At 49.5% G+C, this 18,012-nt stretch overlaps 1 protein-coding gene across 2 annotated transcripts in view; it reads right to left on the bottom strand.

Moving 5' to 3' along the window:
* HID1 (HID1 domain containing) overlaps nucleotides 1-16,134 on the bottom strand; it is a 31,525-nt gene extending 15,391 nt beyond the window's left edge. For both annotated transcript variants that reach the window (XM_074888841.1, XM_074888842.1), the window contains exons 1-4: nucleotides 15,910-16,134; nucleotides 7,395-7,544; nucleotides 4,958-5,128; nucleotides 2,091-2,204 (exon numbers count right to left, since the gene is read on the bottom strand). In XM_074888841.1, the coding sequence (XP_074744942.1) occupies nucleotides 2,091-2,204; nucleotides 4,958-5,128; nucleotides 7,395-7,544; nucleotides 15,910-15,975 (501 nt within the window). In that variant the 5' untranslated portion in view covers nucleotides 15,976-16,134. The remainder of the gene's footprint in view (nucleotides 1-2,090; nucleotides 2,205-4,957; nucleotides 5,129-7,394; nucleotides 7,545-15,909) is intronic.
* Nucleotides 16,135-18,012: the final 1,878 nt, after the last annotated feature.

Raw genomic sequence — 18,012 nt, 5'->3', positions numbered from 1 at the left:
ACAAGCAGCCATTGAAAACGACCTGTCAACCCTCCAGGAATGACCAGAAGCGAGGGCCCAGATGTTTGCACCAAGTGCACTTGGCACACTTAGGCTGTCTCTTTTCTGAAGTTTAATTAAGCAAATTCTACCACCTGCCTTTTTTCCTCCCTGCACTTGGGGAAAGCAGATCAGAGGACTGTTTCTAATTGCTCTGGGTTCCCACTGCATAACCTTCAGCTCTTCCTCCCTCTCACAAAGGTACTGATCTCAGGACAGCAGGGCTTGAGGGCAACCAAGATGCACTTACCACCCCAACCATGACTCCCACAAAATCAGCGTGCTGACAGCAGCTACTGCTGGCACAGAGGCAATTGCAGCTTCCTCCACAGTTCGGGCTTTTCCTGCCTTGCTACTCACTTCCTACAGATCGGCCAGAGTTCACCTGCTGTCAGGTTTCTCACCAAGCTCCTCAGAACAACTCTTGCTGAGACTGGAGAGCCCAAGACCTCCCTCCACAACCAAATCTCCTGCCAGGCACAGGCTTCAGGGAAAGAAATGCAATTACACCCACAAACCTGCTTCTACCATGTGTGACTAAGCAGGAACGCTGGGAGGAGACAGCATGTTACCAGCCATCATTACAGCAGCTCCCCAGGCCTAAAAAAGCAGGTGCTGATGTCTTCAAAGAGCTCAACCTTTGCAAGTGATAAAACACAGAGATGCAGGCACTGTGCATGACAGAGGGATCCCAGTTTCTAGCCATAATTCCAGGCCTGACTTCAATAGGAAGACAAACACCAAAAGAGTATGGGTCACTCCTGGGACTCCTTTGCCCATTCCCTCCCAGCTCTTGCTCTTCCTCTTCACTCAACTCTGCTTCAGCAATTATCCACCACAATCTGTACCTCCAGGGCCATACACTGTTCTGCCATAAGCAGGAGGTGGTTGTACCCATCTCTGCTCTTAACCTGACCCAAAAGCGCAGGTCAGACCAGATCAAGGGAGGGAAGACAGCTAAGCAAAGACTGCAGAAGCTGCAGGCAGTAGACAGGCAGCTAACGGCAAGGAACATAAAGCATTCACCATCCCATCATCTAATTCAACTTGCCAGAGCCCTGGAAAGCCAGGCTGGCTGTTGCCAAGGGAGAAATCACAGGTGCAGTGGCAGAGGGCTCTCCCAGGAAAAAGTGTTGTCACCCCAACTTGTTCAATCCATCCCACGTGACAGCACAAGACAAGTCCATCTCTTTCAGCCACACTCCCACTTACTCTTAGCACATACCCATGTGGCTCTGATCCAGCCTCAGCCCCTCATCCCCAGGTGACAGATTTTAACTCTGTTTCTACCACCCAGAAACCTGAAGCAAGCAATTTAGTACTCGGGGATTTTTGCAGCCATCAAATACACAGTGGTCTAGCACGTTCACTTTTAATTTACTTTATAGCTGTATCCAAAAGGAGGGCTGCCCACTTTTTTTTTTATAGACTGGACCTACAAGAAACACCAGAGTCGTTGGTGGGGAGAGAGAGAGAGAGGGAGGGAGGGAGATGCACCAGAATCTGTCCTTAGCACACCTTGTAGGAGATCCCTGCTTCAGGGAACTCCTCTGAAGTAAAGACAGTCACCGTAAGGATCAGAACACATTTGTCTTTACTACAATGATACAAAGAGGAAGAGGAGGTGGAAAGACACAACAGAGACCATCTACTCATTCAGATCACAGCACCTCTGATCAAACACCTGCTTCCTGCCCCAGACTGCACCAAATTGCCAGTGAAAGGAACAAGGTGCTAAAGGTCTTTGCTCTGCTGGCAACAACAGGAGAGCAGTTGTTTGCCAACATAACCACCTTTTCCTGAGGGCCAAGCTGTAGTGCAGGGGTAAGCACCAGCCACTCCAGCTGAGACCCACCCAGCTGTCTCAGAAGGCACAAACACCACACAGTGAATCCAAAATGTTGATCAATATTAGTCCCTGTGGGTTCAAGCTCAGCGACTCCGCATTTTCCTGCCTGCAGGTTTGCAGGAAGCTGCTGGAGTTTTCCAGGATACCCCCCAACCATGCAGCTAAACTACCTCTATGCAGATAATCTCATGATTCAACTTACCACTGTGCTCCTCCGGTGGCTCTGCACAGTGAAATCAGGACAGAAGAGCAAGTCTGCGACAGCAAGGAGCAATGACTCAGCCAGAGGCCGGGCATTTTCATCATCTTCATCTCCCTAAAAGCAAGAAACATAGAAGAGTATTGTCAGACAAGGTTAGCAAAGAGCACACAGTAACACTATTATAACACAGCAAGAGAAGATACACTCCCCAGGAACACACAGGGAGGCAAGAAGTTACAAAGGAACAAGAGGGAGAAACACACAAAACCCAGCCAGTACAGGAAAGAAATTCCCCCCTGGAAGGTGATGACTAAACAGGAAACAGCTCTTTAATGACACCAAACTGAGCAGACGAAGGCCTAGAGATGTTGAGGAAACTGAAAAGTAGCACTGGACCTTGCCACATGGAGATGCTTGACTTCCTGAAGACAAAAGGAAAGGGAACCATTTAAAAAGAGGGTTTTACAGTCATGAAGGAGGGTGATTTGGACGGTGCACAGAGACAGCAATAGGAAGAAGCCAGCCAGCAGCGATAAGGTGTAAAACCTCTCCAAGTCCTGCATGGGCTGCCCAGAACTGGAGGTGACGGAACCGGAGAGGCTATGTGCACCATGCCAGGGGCTGCCTCAGCCTGCCATGGCAGAGCAAGCACGACAGCAGAGGGGATTTTGCCATCTCCAGCATTCAAAGCAATCACTCAAATCATGCATGGCTACTCCTCTGCAGCCGTTGCCACGGGAAACCTTGCCAGATCCTGCCTGTCAAAGAGCATCCTGGATGGGAGGCCTTCCCCACCACACACTGGGGCTGGAGGACAAGGCAGGGAGCAGGAATGGCAGGAGCTTATCTATCTCAGCCAGGCCTCTGTCAGCCTGCGCACGACACACAGCTCTTAAATCACAGCCAGCAGCTAACAGAGATAATAGGCTGTGTGGCTCTGACGTGTGTCTCAGTGACAGCAGGCTACCATCGAACAGATCCAGGATGTAAGGAGAGGCCCAGAGAGGATGGATGGACCCAGCAAAGCTGGCTTTTACTTGAGCTCGCAGTCAGAGATGAAATGACAAGCATTAGGGTACAAGAGGGTTTCCTTCCCGAGAATGATCTTTGCTAACATTGCCTCAGCTGCCAGAAAAAGTCCCTGCAGATTCTGGGTACCACCACATCCAAAATGGGTAACACACAATAAACCAATAGATCTGTACACAATACAGACTCCCTTACAGGGGGAAGACACCCATGCTCCAGGAGCTCTGCCATCCATCACTGCATCATGAAGCAGGCAAAGGATAATCACAGAGATATTTACTATCTGATGGTCCAGGCATACTACCATCTTCCCCTTCAGTTCCCAGGGAGAAATCAGCCTTCAGGCAGCAGAGATGTTGCTCCTAAATTAGATGTGGCCCCAGCTTCCCTAATGTCTCAGGGCTTTATTTATTATCCCCTGCCAGCCTTACTGCTGCTTCTGCACATGGTTAAGTGATGGAGCACACTGAACCACAACAGCTTCACTGATATTTAGGAGGCACAACGCAGCGGGAGGGCTCCCAAACCCAGCACACAGGCACTGGGTTGGATTGCCTTGGGGTGACTTCACCACTCCAAGGCTGAAAAACTCTCGCTTCCAGGTGCTGAAGAAGGTGGAAAAACAGTTGTAACAGAAGCTTGGCTGGATCAGAGCACCAGGCACCCCACATGTTCCTTCCCCAAACAATCTCCTCCATTGTTAAGCCTCTCCATAATTCCCTGCAGGGATGAAAGGATGGACAACCACCACCCTCCCACTCACACAGATCACACAACAGAGCAGGGCTAGGAAAGACTTCCCTTCCCGCAACACAGAACTTCCCCTTGAAGTGCCTCAGGCAAAACAGATCAGAGGTGACAGGTAGAGAAAGCGCAAGGTGCAAGGTCTGTACTGTACCAGCCACTGCTGATCCTTTATAACCTCCCCAAACACACTGCAGTACACTTAACGTGCAGGGGAAACCACACGCTTCAGCACAGCCACGCTGACCTGCAGATTCAGAAACTCACAGGAGAGTGCTCTTTATGCGCAGAGCAGCAGCTGCCAAAGGAATAAGCAGGCAAATATGTATTCCTGGCCTAACTCAACTGCGTTTTCAACACTATTGCTATTTGCGGGAGATCCTAAAGCACTTCCATCCCATTCCTTTGAGAGACACAGAAGAAGACTACCATGTCTGCTCTCCAGAGAAATGCAGGGAGGTTCAGAGACTCCCCTGAGGTTACACACATCACTGACAGAGCCAGAAACAGTACCTAATTCTTTAACCCTAATCCTTTAGGCACTCTTGCTCAGTTGTGGGCTTCACCTATCAGGCTAGACCCCTGGTTAAAACTGTATCCCTCAGCTCATAAGCAGGGTATTGAGTCATGAGGCTGAGAACTTCTCTGGGACTGTTTGCTTTAAACGTGACATTGTAAAATCAGTGGAAATGACACGCTATTTCAGTTTGACTTGAATCTTAAATCAACTTCAGTTAATGGAATAAGGTCATTTTGGTTTAGGAAAGTCATACGGCCTTTAGTACTGGTCTCACGTTTGATTCACACCTTCAGTTATACTGGAGAAGCCTTCCCTCACATACCAGTGCTCTCTTACAGCTACACACTCAAGTGAAATACTCAGATGATGCAGCAACCTGTGCTAAACAAAGCAGCTGAGGGTGAGAGGAAGAGCAGCAAGAATCAAAGGAAGGAAAAGAACTTAGAAGGTGCCACCTAATTTCTGACTAAATAGAAATAACTGGAATAAAGCTGTCCCCAAAAGTATATGGGGTCCCCTCGCTGCAGCCTCCCCTTCACCCTCCAGGAAGAAGAATAAGTGCCAAGAGACAGACCCCTCCTCGGCCAGCCCCAGGGACAGTTGACCAGAAGAAACCTCTCCAGTCTGGGTCCTCAAAGATGTAAGGCAGGATACGGGTGAGGAGCCGGCAGCAGTTCAAGACGATTTGCCTCTCCTTCTCCGTGTGGCAGCCGCTCTCTGCTCCCTGCACCAGCTTCTCCACAGCCTGAAGGAAACAAAATCATGGCAGGTAGCATTAGTCTGGACACAAGTTAGCAAGAGTTGAGCAGGTCTGTCTGCTGGTGACACCCTCACGTAGAGTTATAAGCAGTTCTTGGAGCCCATTTTCTTGGAGTTCAATGGTACAGGTGCTGTTGCTGTTTGCAACACTGCAGAAATAGGGTTAATGATCTTAAACAGACCCTCTGCAAGAGAGCTCACATGCCAGGACTAATCCACGCAGCACACGTGTCATGCCATGTGAGACAGACAGCCACAGCACCAGAAGGCTCCTTCCAACACTGCTCCATGACACCACACACTGCAAAAAACAGATCAGATTAATCAGCCACATCAGGCGCAGGAGACGCAGGCAGAACCAAGGCAGCAGCACTGTGCTGCACGGCGTGAGGCGCTGGCAGGGGAAGACTGCACAGGAACACACAAAGTCCGACAGATCTCTGTGTGCTGTTGTGATTACAGTGGGGACCTCTCCTGACTCAGGAGGTGGGAGCTAAGCTGCTGTCCGTGACTCTTAAGTGACCCTGGGAATAGGACTGCTGCTCTGGAAAGAACTTCTGGGTCTCTGCAGTCCATCCAATCACTGCTGAAACTGCCAATGGGTACCATCACACTGAGTTTTTCAGAACAGGATGTGGGTCTTGCCAGGCAACAACCACAGCCCCAGGAGGCATTGGCACGGGGTTTTACCCACAGAGCGAAAAGGGCAACTCCTTCCCCAGCAGCTGCACCCACTTGCTCTTACTCCCTGATCCCAAGGGGAAACTGAGGGGGAATGAAAGCCAAAACATTTACCAAGAATTCACCTTGCTGCTTTTTAATTCATGAGGTCATGTGTCCCTGCTTATTTTCATAGCAGACTGTCTGGATCACTGACTCCGCTAGCCTGCATCATCGCCTTAATGGCTATTTAAATGCAGTTTGTGTAGTCTCAGTCTGTCCACACACTACTCTGTGACTGAGCTTAACTATTTTTTTTCACACACATTTATGACTGCACAGTCCGAGTCTCCAGTCATGACTGCAAATGACATTTCAGCCATGCTGCTGTGCTCTCCACAAACATGCAGCATTGCTAAGTCCAGTGGCACACTGCACCAGGCACAGGTCAGGGCCCTCAGCCTGGCAAAAGCACTGCAGGAGTCTGGAGGCTCCTCTGACCTGATATCCCAAGACCTAGGGCTCCTGGATAAACAGCCCTGGAGTCACCAGGTCTCCCCCCAACACATCTGCTTCCAGCAGGGAGAACGGTTCACATTTTAGCCTTGGTTTTGGGGGAAAAGGACACAGTCAAAGCGGTTATATAGTCAGTACAGGTCTCCTCAGCCCTTCTCAATTTCCAGGTTGCTGATTGCCAGAAGCCAGGAGACAGCACTAGGGAAGAACCATTCCATTTTTACTCATTTTTGTATTCCTTCTCAAGTATCCACTACAGGCATCTGCCTGAGGCATGACTCCCAGTCAGAGGTACTTTGGTATGATTCAGTAGGTTTCATTCACATTTTGTAGAGTAGCAAAGAAAAACAGGACAGCAACAACCATTTAAAACTGGAAAAATGACATTCCAAATGTTTCCAATACTACAAATTCAAAGCTACTCTTTGCATGGCTCAAATCAAGAGCATTATTAACACCTGCACTTTCCCAGGCAGAGTAAGCCTCAGGCTGTTGCTCACCAGCTTGACAATTTGCCAGAGCTGGCAGGGTAGGAAACGTGAGTCAACCTCCCTTGTGCTCCACACAAGGACGTGGCAACACCAGAAGCAGCATTAGGGATGCTTTGATGTCACAGCAGAAGGAAGAAAAGTCTTAAGATCTCCCTCAAACTTCAGCCAGGCATTTGTACAGTCACAGTCTCCGCATCCCTCTGGGTCTATCAGCTTGAAGCCAGACTGATGCATGGTGAGGAGCAATCAGATGCAGACAAGGAATCAGATGTACCAGCCTCGCCACAAATATGCAGCCTTGGTACAAAGTCCCCTAAGCAGGAAGCAGTTTATACAGCAGGCAAGACCCAAGAGAGTAGAGTGAAATACAGGAGGGGACAAGAGCAAAAAGGCTCAAAATTGAGCAAACGCCAGCTGTGGTCTGTGCTAAAGAGAGGAAGGGCTGAGAGTTACCATCAGGAGGAGACAGGGACAAGCAAGCACATCATGTGGCACAAGGAAATAATATGGTACCTGTCTCCCCTTGGGAGCCAGAGGACTGGTTACCCAGGGACACCCCCCCTACTAGCACAGCACCAACCTTACCTTATAACACAAAGTCGCCAAGTTTGAAGGTGATTCTTCTCTCACTGCTCGGATCTCTGCAGCTGGTACAAGGGCAAAGACATCCTGCACTGAAGTGGCTGTGTCTGCCCAGAACTGGTCCCAAAAGGCATCATCCGTTGCCTCCACAGGCTGCGGAGAGACAAACATGGTTACAGATGCAGAACTACCATTCTATGAGATCCAAACATCAGGCATTATGCCTGGCTTGGGGATGGGACCAGGCACAGACAAGGTTCAATAAAACATACTGGCACTGGTTTTGTATCTCAACCTCTGTTACCAGGGCTGTGGCCGATTTGATCTCCCAAACAGAGCATTCCCTCAGCAAGAGGGTGAGCAACAAGACATTTATGTGACCAGCTGCATCAGACTGGGACTCCCCAAGTCTTTCACAGATTCACAAGATACATGAGACCTCCCGCTTGTCTGCAATCTAGGGCGTGTATTACAAGATCTTTACCAACGCAGGTGGTCCAGGCTGCTCTCATGTGCTCTGTCACCTTCAGAGCAACCCAAGGATGCCCTGAGAGTGCACTGGAATTACTTCTGTTGTAACCAAAGTCTTGAGGAAGCAATCAGGGATATCTCACATTAGAGCACGAACAGACCCACAGAACTGACAGACCCACCTCAAAGCACTTATAGATGCAACAGAATTGATCTTTCCGAATCAAATATTTATAGGGAACTGGACTCAGTGCAGCTGGTCGCTGCCAAGGCTTTGTTCTTAAAAAGCACTAAGTGTGCAATTCAAAGAGTTAGATGGAAGGAGAAGTCTGATATACCAAAAAAATCAATCCATTTCAGACCTGTGGTCTGAGAAGCCCATCCTACCCCGCATGCCTGGGAATACGCCTCTTCCCACTACCTGTTCTGGTTCTGCAGGTGCAGACAACCTCCTCTTTTACGAGCACTGTTGTCCCCTTTTCACAGTGAGAGAACAAGGATTCTCCTCAAACCCACTCTGAAACCCCAGTGCTAGGGATGCTGGCCACGAGGACGGTCTGTTTGCCAGACTGCAGCTGGAAAGACAGCTCTGTACAGCTGGCTGCAGAGTCCAAATATTATTCACCCCCCACTTCTTCCTGACAGTGTGGTATCTAGTCAGATATCAAAACAACAATGATGACAACCTGGGTATCAGGTTATACACAGCTGAACAAAGCAGACTGGACCTTGCTTTGCCTTTTACGGCTCTGTAGAGCCAGAGAGCAGCACTGGCCATTCAAGGGGAAGCAGAGGCTCAGACACAACAGGCCAGCGGTGCCTCCAACCCTGCAGAAGCAAAGCCATGATCTGCCACTCCCCAAAAGGTGAAAATGCCAGCACTGTTTGCTGAACAAGAAGGCATCTCCATTACACAACATCTCAGGCATCCAAAGCCTGGGAGCTTTCAAGAATCAGAAGAGACTGAACTTTTCAGCCAGTCTAAGCACAGCTCTTCCCACCTAAATGTTAATACTTGCCAAGATACAGGCATCACCCAAACAAGGCTGGGAGTGCTCATCCAGACCCAAGGGTCCAGCTACAGGGGTGGGATAAATACATCCTATTTATACCAAGCAGTGTGAAAGAGGTAGATCCAAAATTTCGGTCAGAAGAGGAAAATAGAAGCTTTTCCAGAGGAGTTTCCCCAGCCAAGCCAAGGCACGGTGCCACGTTCGGCAGGTCAGAAGAACCATCTGCCTGAGCAACCCCAGCCCTCAGCTTGGGGTGAGGGGGAGCCTCCTGCCTGTGACGTGCACCAGCTCTAAAGCAAACAGCAGCTCTTGCTAACTGCAATAATCAGCACCGTGGGCGGGTCTACCATGTCAGATGGCAAAAATATGAACATGTGTTTAACTTAAACAATTCCTGCCCACTCCCAGCTCTGCTGTAGCAGGCAGAAAACTTGCCCAGCTCTATGCTGTTTCTAAATGCAGCTAAGACGGGAGCTCATTCACAGCTCTGACACGGAGAAGTGATGCATTTCCCCCTTTGCTATCACCTCCTGAATTAACAGCCACAGTCTGCGAGCAGGTGATGTGTCACTACCACCCGAAGGCCAAAAAGTGAGAGGGGCTGGCAGGCAGGCCGCCCCCAAACTGGTATAGCAGGTTACTGCCCTGCAGCTCTCTGCCTTAACGCTCCAGTGCCGCAGAGGCTGCTTATTGCTTGTTCTGGTCCTTCCAGCCATACAACGCATCAGCCCAAGCAACTCTTCAGTCTTTAAAAACAAAACCAGAAAAAAAACCTCACATGTTTAAGCACCTTCTTAAACTCTGCTCTAGTGCTGAAACCCTCTTATTTTATCACCTGGCCACCAAAGCAAGTTCCCACCAAACCTCTTCCCAAGGGAAGAGCAACTTTTTCTAAATGGTTCAAGATCACAGCTCGTCAGAAGGGATCTGTAGGAACAGCCAAGTGTTTAGAGCCTGACTTTCAGTTTCCTGAGTGTGTGAAGAAGCTGTGCTCTTTGTAACCTGGTCATGAAATGCTTAAATGGAAGCAAAACTACTTTGCACATCTCATCTCTAATTACACTCCCCAAAAAGAGCCAAGTATTTGGAAATCCAACCTATGTAATGCACAAAACGTCCTACACTTCCTACACCCCCTTTCAAACCACGTACCACAACCACATGTATAATTGCCACATGTACCCACTGGCTGCCTGCCACAGCCACTCCCACCAACAACAGTGAGCAGCAATTGCTGCTAATTGGAGATCATGCATAAATAATGGCTTCACTCTCATCTAGAGGGGAAGCAGAAAACCATTTCACTCCAGCAGACACCAATCCCTTTACCTCCCACTAGCGTGAGGCCTCCTCAGAGGCTGAACACAACCGCTATTTTACAGATGGTAACACAACAGCTAAGGCAGACTGAAGAACACGGTCTCTGACTAAAACTACACGGAAGTAGAGAAGCATAGCAACAATTAGCCAAGCTGCAATGTTGGATGCTGGAATGCTGCACATTAATGTCACGGCTGCCATCTTGGCAAGCAGATTACTCTAAAACATCATTTCTTTCATTTTTAATAGCTGCAGCAAGTCAGCTCCACATCAACAGATGGTATCCCATGCACAATCCTGGGACACGGTTCAGTACTGAGTCACTCACATCCCCACAGCCCCCCTGCTCTAATTAACAGTCTGGCATCATGAAGCTACTCGATTCACATAATATTCATCTCCTTGACAGAACATTACTGGATGTTTTTAAGCTGATTGTATTCCGCACACAGCATCTCTGGGGATCTAAATATCCATTTCCTCATGCCGAGCTCACCCAACAGCCTGTTATCTAGCTCACAGAGAAGAGAAATATAAAGACCTAGAACAGTCTTGTTCACCAGCCATGGATATCTTCATTTGGAAATGTCAAGATTTAGTTACAAGTGTTGGTCCTGCACATGCTGCAGTAACAAATCCCACAGCGCTGCAGCTAGCCTTGACAGTGCTTTAACCAGAAGAGCTCATGAGGAGCTGAATTCTCACCAGCAATGCTGTGAGCTGGGGCCACTTCGGATCCTCCACATCAGCACAGACCTGTCCTCTTTTGGGGAGGGAGCTGCAGCACAGATAAGAACGAGTCTGATGTTCCTCCAGTACGGTGCAGACAGCCAGCTCTGCACCAGTGGTGCAATGAGAATGAGAACTTCATTGTTGCCAGAAGAATTGAAGGATCAGTAGCTCTGGAAACACAACCCACAGATCTGGAGAGCAAAGAAGTTCCTGACACCCCCCCCCACTCCACTGCAGAGGCTGCTGAAGTTACAGAGTTAACTGGCAGAGACGCTGCTGTCTGAACCAAGTTCTCCACACCAAAGGGGTGAGATGACCATAGCACAGCGCGGTTGCCAAGAACACAGTGGGCAGAGCCGAGGTGATGTGACATCTCAGAGTGGGCAAGGAGGGAGACTTTTGGCTTCAGTTCACCTGGGCAAGGTGTAAAGACCTTCTACCCACACAAATGCGGAACCAGTCCTATTGGACACCTCCAGTCTTTATTTCCCAGTAGTTTTAAATGTTGGGTTTCAGGTTCTTTAAAGCACACTACACACATGTTTCAGGAGTCAGAAAAGGAAGACGCTCATCTTGCCAGCTACTGAGGAGAAAATCATGGCCCTGAACAGGCAGTCCCCAGGAAAACAGGATATGTCACGGGAAACAGGAAAACAGAGGGGAGCTGACCATGTCCTATAAACAGGAAAAGGTCCCAAGGCACAGCCTTCCCCCATTCGTTACTGTCTTCAGCCTAACGCGAGCACCACCTTCGCTTTCTCTTTCAGATACCATCCCTCACAAACTCAGGCAGGGTGTTTGCACCCTCCTCCCAACTAAGAGCTCTCTGCACTTACACCTTTATATCGAATGTCCATTCCCAGCAATTCCTCCAACAGGCCCCTACCCGAGGACTGTCCTTAAACCAATTCTACAGTTGCTGCAAACCATTAGCAGAGAATCGAGGGGGCAAGCAGCCACTTGTCTTGCTTCTTGACAACACGCCAACTGAGCATCCCACCAGCCAAGGTAGCGAGGCATCTGGGGCAGGGACTCTCCTTTTTCTGCAACTCAACAGCAGAGAAGGTCCCTCATCCCTGACCAGGGTTTTTAGCCAGGACTATGCAAGCTCAGATAACGTGTAACAGCAGCATGCTCCTTTCCACCATAAATAAGGCCAAACTGTGGACTGTAATGACCAGAGAGCCATTCATGCAGCACTTGACTGAGCTCTAGGAGATCAGGCAACCCTGCAGGGCCAGTGCATTAGTTTTGAGGCAATTCACACACTTTTGTATCACCTGTTTGTGAGCCACTGTGCAAAAGGAAAGGCTGGGGACAGATTTATTCAAAACATTAATAACTAGTAAGATTTCATCCCTGCTGCCAAGGACAGCAGCTCCACACAGATTTCAGAGCAATAGAAAATTTTTCTATAGGATCTTTGCAGTCAGCAGTCCAGAATCAAGGAGAGACTCCACAGGAGTCTGTCGCCAGTTCTCTGCTCCCACAGCAGAGACAGTGTTACAAAGGAAACTGGAAAATGGGATTTGTAGAAGTCTGGCAGAGAAAGTCTAAGACAAAAGTCAGCTGCGTGAAGTGTTAGTTACAGCTTTGCTTTTAAGACAATAATTTTGCTTTTGATCGACCTGAGACACTTAGACACTGGAGTCAAGCTTGAATACTATCAGAAACAGGCTACCAGAAACCAACCACTCTAAGTGCAAGATGTACTTTTATCACGCTGAAAATAACAGCCTGTTGTCCTACTGCATTTCCACATCAGGGAAAAAGAAAGGACTGGAGTCTGTCCCTCCTATTTGATCCTTTCTGTCTCTTTAAGAGAGAGGCATAGCTAGCATCAAAATCTAACAAGCTGGTTCACAAGATTAAAATATCTTATCTTCCAGTCAGTTGCTTGCAGGAGCCATTTAACCGCCAACTGGCTGAGAAAAGAAAGCCCATTTCCCCGGCTGGTAAGACTCCCAGCTTCAGTTCCCTGCTCTGCCACTGACTGGTTTTCATTTCATACAGTCTATGTTTCCCTTCACCTGTTAAGTCGACAGCATTTTTATGGGCAATTTAGTAGGGCTCACACATTCTCTATGATAAAGCACACCTGGTTTATTATTAAAGGGTGGGCTCTATCAATTTAAAGGAGTACAGTGTTATGTAATATATACATACCATTTAAAAATCCAAGAGACCATTTCACCATGTGTGATTATAAATATACATACGTAGCATAAGATAATTCCTTCTTTCTGGTACTACTGCCCTTTTTTAATCATTGAAATCATTCTGAAGTGATTCTTCTTTTTTAATACTCTTACACCTCACAGTTTCTCCTTGGCAATTAAAAAAATCAATTAAGTCAGTTTCATTTGTGCCCATACTTGGTTCAGCTTTCAAGTTCTGGGCTCCACGTGCACTACAAGCATTCAAGTGCTATGTTCCTTACAGATTTATTACTTTTTTTTTTTTAAATGTTAACACATGAACACTCATTTTTTAATTAACAAAAGCCCGGAGATTATAAGAACTTATTTTTTAAGAAAAATTTAACTGCAATGCCAACTCTGAATCTTCACCAGTGAGTGAACAGTGCTTTCTGCTCAACCACTTCCTTCCATCAGAGCCTTAGGAAACACCACACAGTGCATTACTAAGCTAATGGTTTCATGTTACAGATGATTTGACGAAAACCTATTTGTCCAGCTACCTAATGTCAGAGGAGAAGGCTGCAAAAAAGAAGACATGCTGCTGAGGAAGCAAAGCGTATTTTGAGCTAATAGCTTTGAAGGATTTGCCTCTGTCCATTATTGCAGTCTGGTTTTGAATCCAGGGTCTCATGGACTAGGAGGTTACATGGAGCTTGCTGCTGGTATGAGCTCAGAAGGCTCCAGGAGAGTCCAGTCACACATCCTGCACAAGCAAACACCAGTGCCCTTCCACGGTATGTAAATATGGGAGCGCCAACACCCCACCCTTTTTCCACATGGCAGTTAGTCTCACCTAGACAACAAAGATGTGAATTAATCCAACCAAGAATGAAGCTTTTTCTCCTTCCATTATTCAGGGCCCCAGTGAACCTTCTTTCATTACACATGTCAATAAACCAGGGGAGGGGAGCACTCTCTTCTTGGCTGGCGATGTGAAGGATTGCCTCATACAGGATTTTCTTTGTGAACAGCAGACTCAGAAGATCCCTGTAGGCTTGATTTCCCACCCCCCAATCTCACTTTATAAGCATGTTTCCCAGTGGAGGAAGGACAGTCCAAAGCTGAAGGCACTCTGATCTATTTGGCACCCAGAAGAGACTTTGGAATAATCTTAAAACATTAATTCATCTACTTCTCTTTTTGCCTAGGGATGTGGAACATCCACAACTGGAGGTTTTTAAGAACATGTTCATAAAAGCCATTCCTGAGCAATGCAGATAGAAGTGATGCATAGAAAGCATAAACACAGTTTCTCAAAGGCTATTCCAGCCTTACTATCTGTGATTCATTTCCCAGTCCCAGTCTTCATCTCCTGAGTTTTCACAGGTTTTCTCCTATTACCCTTTGCATCCATTCCCTTTTCTTCTGAATTCATTTCCCATCGTTAAATATCTTTCTGCCATCATCCCCAAGTTTTCTTAGCAGCTATTAATCCCTCACCACCAAAGGTGGATCATAACAGCAATTCTCCATTGTAGCTCAGCACCTGAGATGTGATTTTTCAATACAGCAAAATCCCTCTCCTCCTTAGACAGAAGGACAGTCTACTAACTTTCTGCCAGTGTGCTGCTGCTACTGGGCTCTCAACTTGAGACAAGAACTGAGCTAGGTCCCAGGACATGTGCAACATCTGTTGCACCTCCAAGCAACCACCCTCCCTATACACAGTCCTGACTTCCTTTCACTTAATTCCTTCTCCTCTACAGCCTGCAGAAATAAAGCATTATTTCACAGTTCACAGATGGAAACTGCTTCTGCTGCAAAAAGCTCTCCCAACAGCACGGTTGGCCAACAGCTCTTTCAACTGACTACCACGCAAAAGCAGGGCAAGGTTTGCAACCAGTTATTCAGGAAGAAAAAAAAAAAATATATACAGAAAAGGGGGCACGGGCAAACCTTGTGGTGATGCAAATCTGCAGCTGAATACATGAGGAGCTATGGACATCCCTTACAACAGCAGCCTCTCAGTCTCCTACCACAGAACGCCGTTTAGGTGCAGGATGTCAGAGGCGGCGAGTGCCACGACACAGGCACGGCCCTGCCAGACCTGTCACTGTCCCCCGGAGCCGGTTGGCGCCCCCAGGCACAGCCCGCGCCCCTCCACAGACCAGCGACTCGGAGGATGGCACCTGCTGGCCCAGACCCCCCATCGGCTCCCCAGCCTTAGGGCAAGGCCTCATCGCCACAGCCTGGCCCAGAGCCAGCCACGGCCGAAGCCCCGGCGGTGCTGTCACCTCCGCCCCGAGCCCCGCGGGTCCCCAGCAGCGTTCAGCCCTGTCCCCATGCCCAAGGCACCCGCGGCGGCCCCCAGCAGCGGGGTCGGGCTGCGGGGGCAGCGGCCCGGCCGCTCCCTTCCCTCAGCACCGGGGGTGTCTCAGGGCAGGGCCGGGTGAGAGGGGCCTGTCAGCCCGCCCCAGCTGCCTCCGAGCGTTCCCGGCCACCTCACAGCCGGGGGAGTCAGGCGGGCGGCTCCCGACATGGCGGCCCCCCCTCACCTCACCCACCTTCCGACATGGCGCTCCCCCCTCACCTCACCCACCACCCGACATGGCGGCCCCCCCTCACCTCACCCACCTCCCGACACGGCGGCCCCCCCCCTCACCTCACCCACCTCCCGATACGGCGCCCCCCCCCCTCACCTCACCCACCTCCCGACACGGCGCCCCCCCCCCTCACCTCACCCACCTCCCGACACGGCGGCCCCCCCCCTCACCTCACCCACCTCCCGATACGGCGCCCCCCCCCCTCACCTCACCCACCTCCCGACATGGCGGCCCTCACCTGTGTCTTGGTGGTGAGCTGGATCACCGCCTTCCTGAAGTTGAGCTTGGAATCGGCGCTGCCCATGGTGCGGCCCGGCTCGGCGGGGCTGCGGCCTTCAGCCGCGCCGGGCAGAGCCGTCCCTCACGCCGCCGATCCCGCCTCCCCTCCTCGGGCCGCCGCTGCCGCCATCCCCCTTCCCCGCGCCGGCGGCTCTCCCTGCCTGCCTCCCTCCTGTCAAACCCGGCCTCGCAGGTCCGGGCCCTCCCTCCCCTCCTCCCGCATCCCTTCCTCCACCCACGGCCGCGGCTCCTCCTCCCCCGGCCCCTTCCTCCTCCTCCCCCTGCCTCAATCTCCCCTCTTTTCCCATCTCTGGCTGCCACCCGTTCCCCACTTCACCCCTTCCCACTCATCCTCCTCCCGGGCAGCCCCTTCCCTCCCTCCATCCCCTTTTCACCCACACTTCGCTCCCCATGGCCGCATTCCCCCTGCATCCTCCCTCATCTCCCCTTTCTGTGACCCACCACAGAACACGGTTTTCCTCATTTCACCCTCCTCCTCCAGCCTTCCTCGCTCTCCCCTCTGGCCTAGGCTCCCTCCGCCTTCTCTGCCCTTCACTTTCCCTGATAGCCTCCTCCTCTTCTTCCCCAACCTTTGCCTTCTCCCCCCCATCAGCTTCCTCAGCCCCCATCTCTCCCGTTTTTGCCCCCTTCTTCCTCCCCTCTGCCCGCAGCCTTTGTTCCCCAAAGCCCCTTTGCTCAGCTGCTCTCAGGCACAAGCCCCATGACAGCTCTGTCTCGCCACCGCCGGAGATCCTGGCCGCTCTCGGCAGCCTGGCCCCGAGCCTGGGTGGTCAGAGGTACAGCGGGATGTCGGGGGAACAGCTGGCTCCAGCCTCTCCCTACTCCTGGGTTGAAAGGAACCCAGAGCAAGTAGACTTGGTAACAAGTACCCCTGCAAGCATCTTACAACGAGCTCATTGCATGTGGTGGCCCATTAACCCATGAAATTCTACCCACCTGCAAGGCAAGGATGTTTTATAACCCTGGGGACTGGGAATTCAGGATTTGGCCCTCACTGAACACCTCAAAGCAGCTGTTTGAGGTGATGCAGTGTTGCTTTTGAAGCTATTGTCACTGTTTTCTGCACTGAACAGCTCTATGAACTGCAAGCAGCTCTTTTTGGTGTTGCTGAGTTACATTTCACATGCTCAGCTCTGCAAATCTCCTTTCTTCAGAGGAAATGAGGTAATTCTAATCGTTTTGCAAAAGAAAGCAATGTGCTGACTCCCCAGCTGGGGCAGACTGTGGGAATTCTCATTTGTTGGCATATAACCTGTACAGAAATCATCGATGTTTGATTATATCAAGTGACAGGTCAGATCTGAGACATTCTTGTAAAACCTACAAGAAAAAAATATTTTCACAAAATCATGTCATCTGGCTTTTGCTGCCAAACAGCCTAGGGCTTTGCATCCAAGCACTCACTCAGTATGGCTACACTATACAGATAAATGAAAATAAGTTACTGTCAGGAACAGAATAGTTTTCACAGTCAATTATTTTTCACAATTAATAGAACAGCTCAGCTGGACTAGATGATCATTGTAGGTCTCTTCCAACTGCCTGACCACTTCAGGGCTGACCAAAAGTTAAAGTATGTTATTAACAACATTGTCCAAATGCCTCTTCAACACTGACAGACACAAGGAAATTAAGATTTTCCCATTTCTATATTAAAATCGCTTAGGAACCAGTCAGAGATGGCTTTCTCCCAGACACTCCAAAAGTGCTTGATTAACTTTGCTGAGTTATAAATGCCGGGTTAAAAGAGACTCCTGGATTCTGGTCTGCAACTGCATTAAGGCAGAAGACTTTTCAGGCAGTCACTGAACTTTGGGACCATGTAGATATAATAAGGAGATCTGTGAGGAGAGAAAGGGAGAGGAATTGCCTCCAATTTCCCTCTTATTCCCTGCTTTATCTTCCTCCTCTGCTACTGTACACAAAAGCTGAGTACTAGCCATCACTTTAATCATGCAGGGGCTCTCAGCTGCCTGTCACTGCTGGATTGGACAGAGTTTTCCGACACAGATCCCATCTTTTCTGGATGCACAGTCTGCTG

Source organism: Strix uralensis, chromosome 19 (assembly GCF_047716275.1).
Source record: "Strix uralensis isolate ZFMK-TIS-50842 chromosome 19, bStrUra1, whole genome shotgun sequence".
Lineage (NCBI taxonomy): Eukaryota > Metazoa > Chordata > Aves > Strigiformes > Strigidae > Strix > Strix uralensis.
The sequence above is the reverse complement of the archived record's forward strand: the minus strand, read 5'-3'. Positions and strand labels throughout refer to the sequence as shown.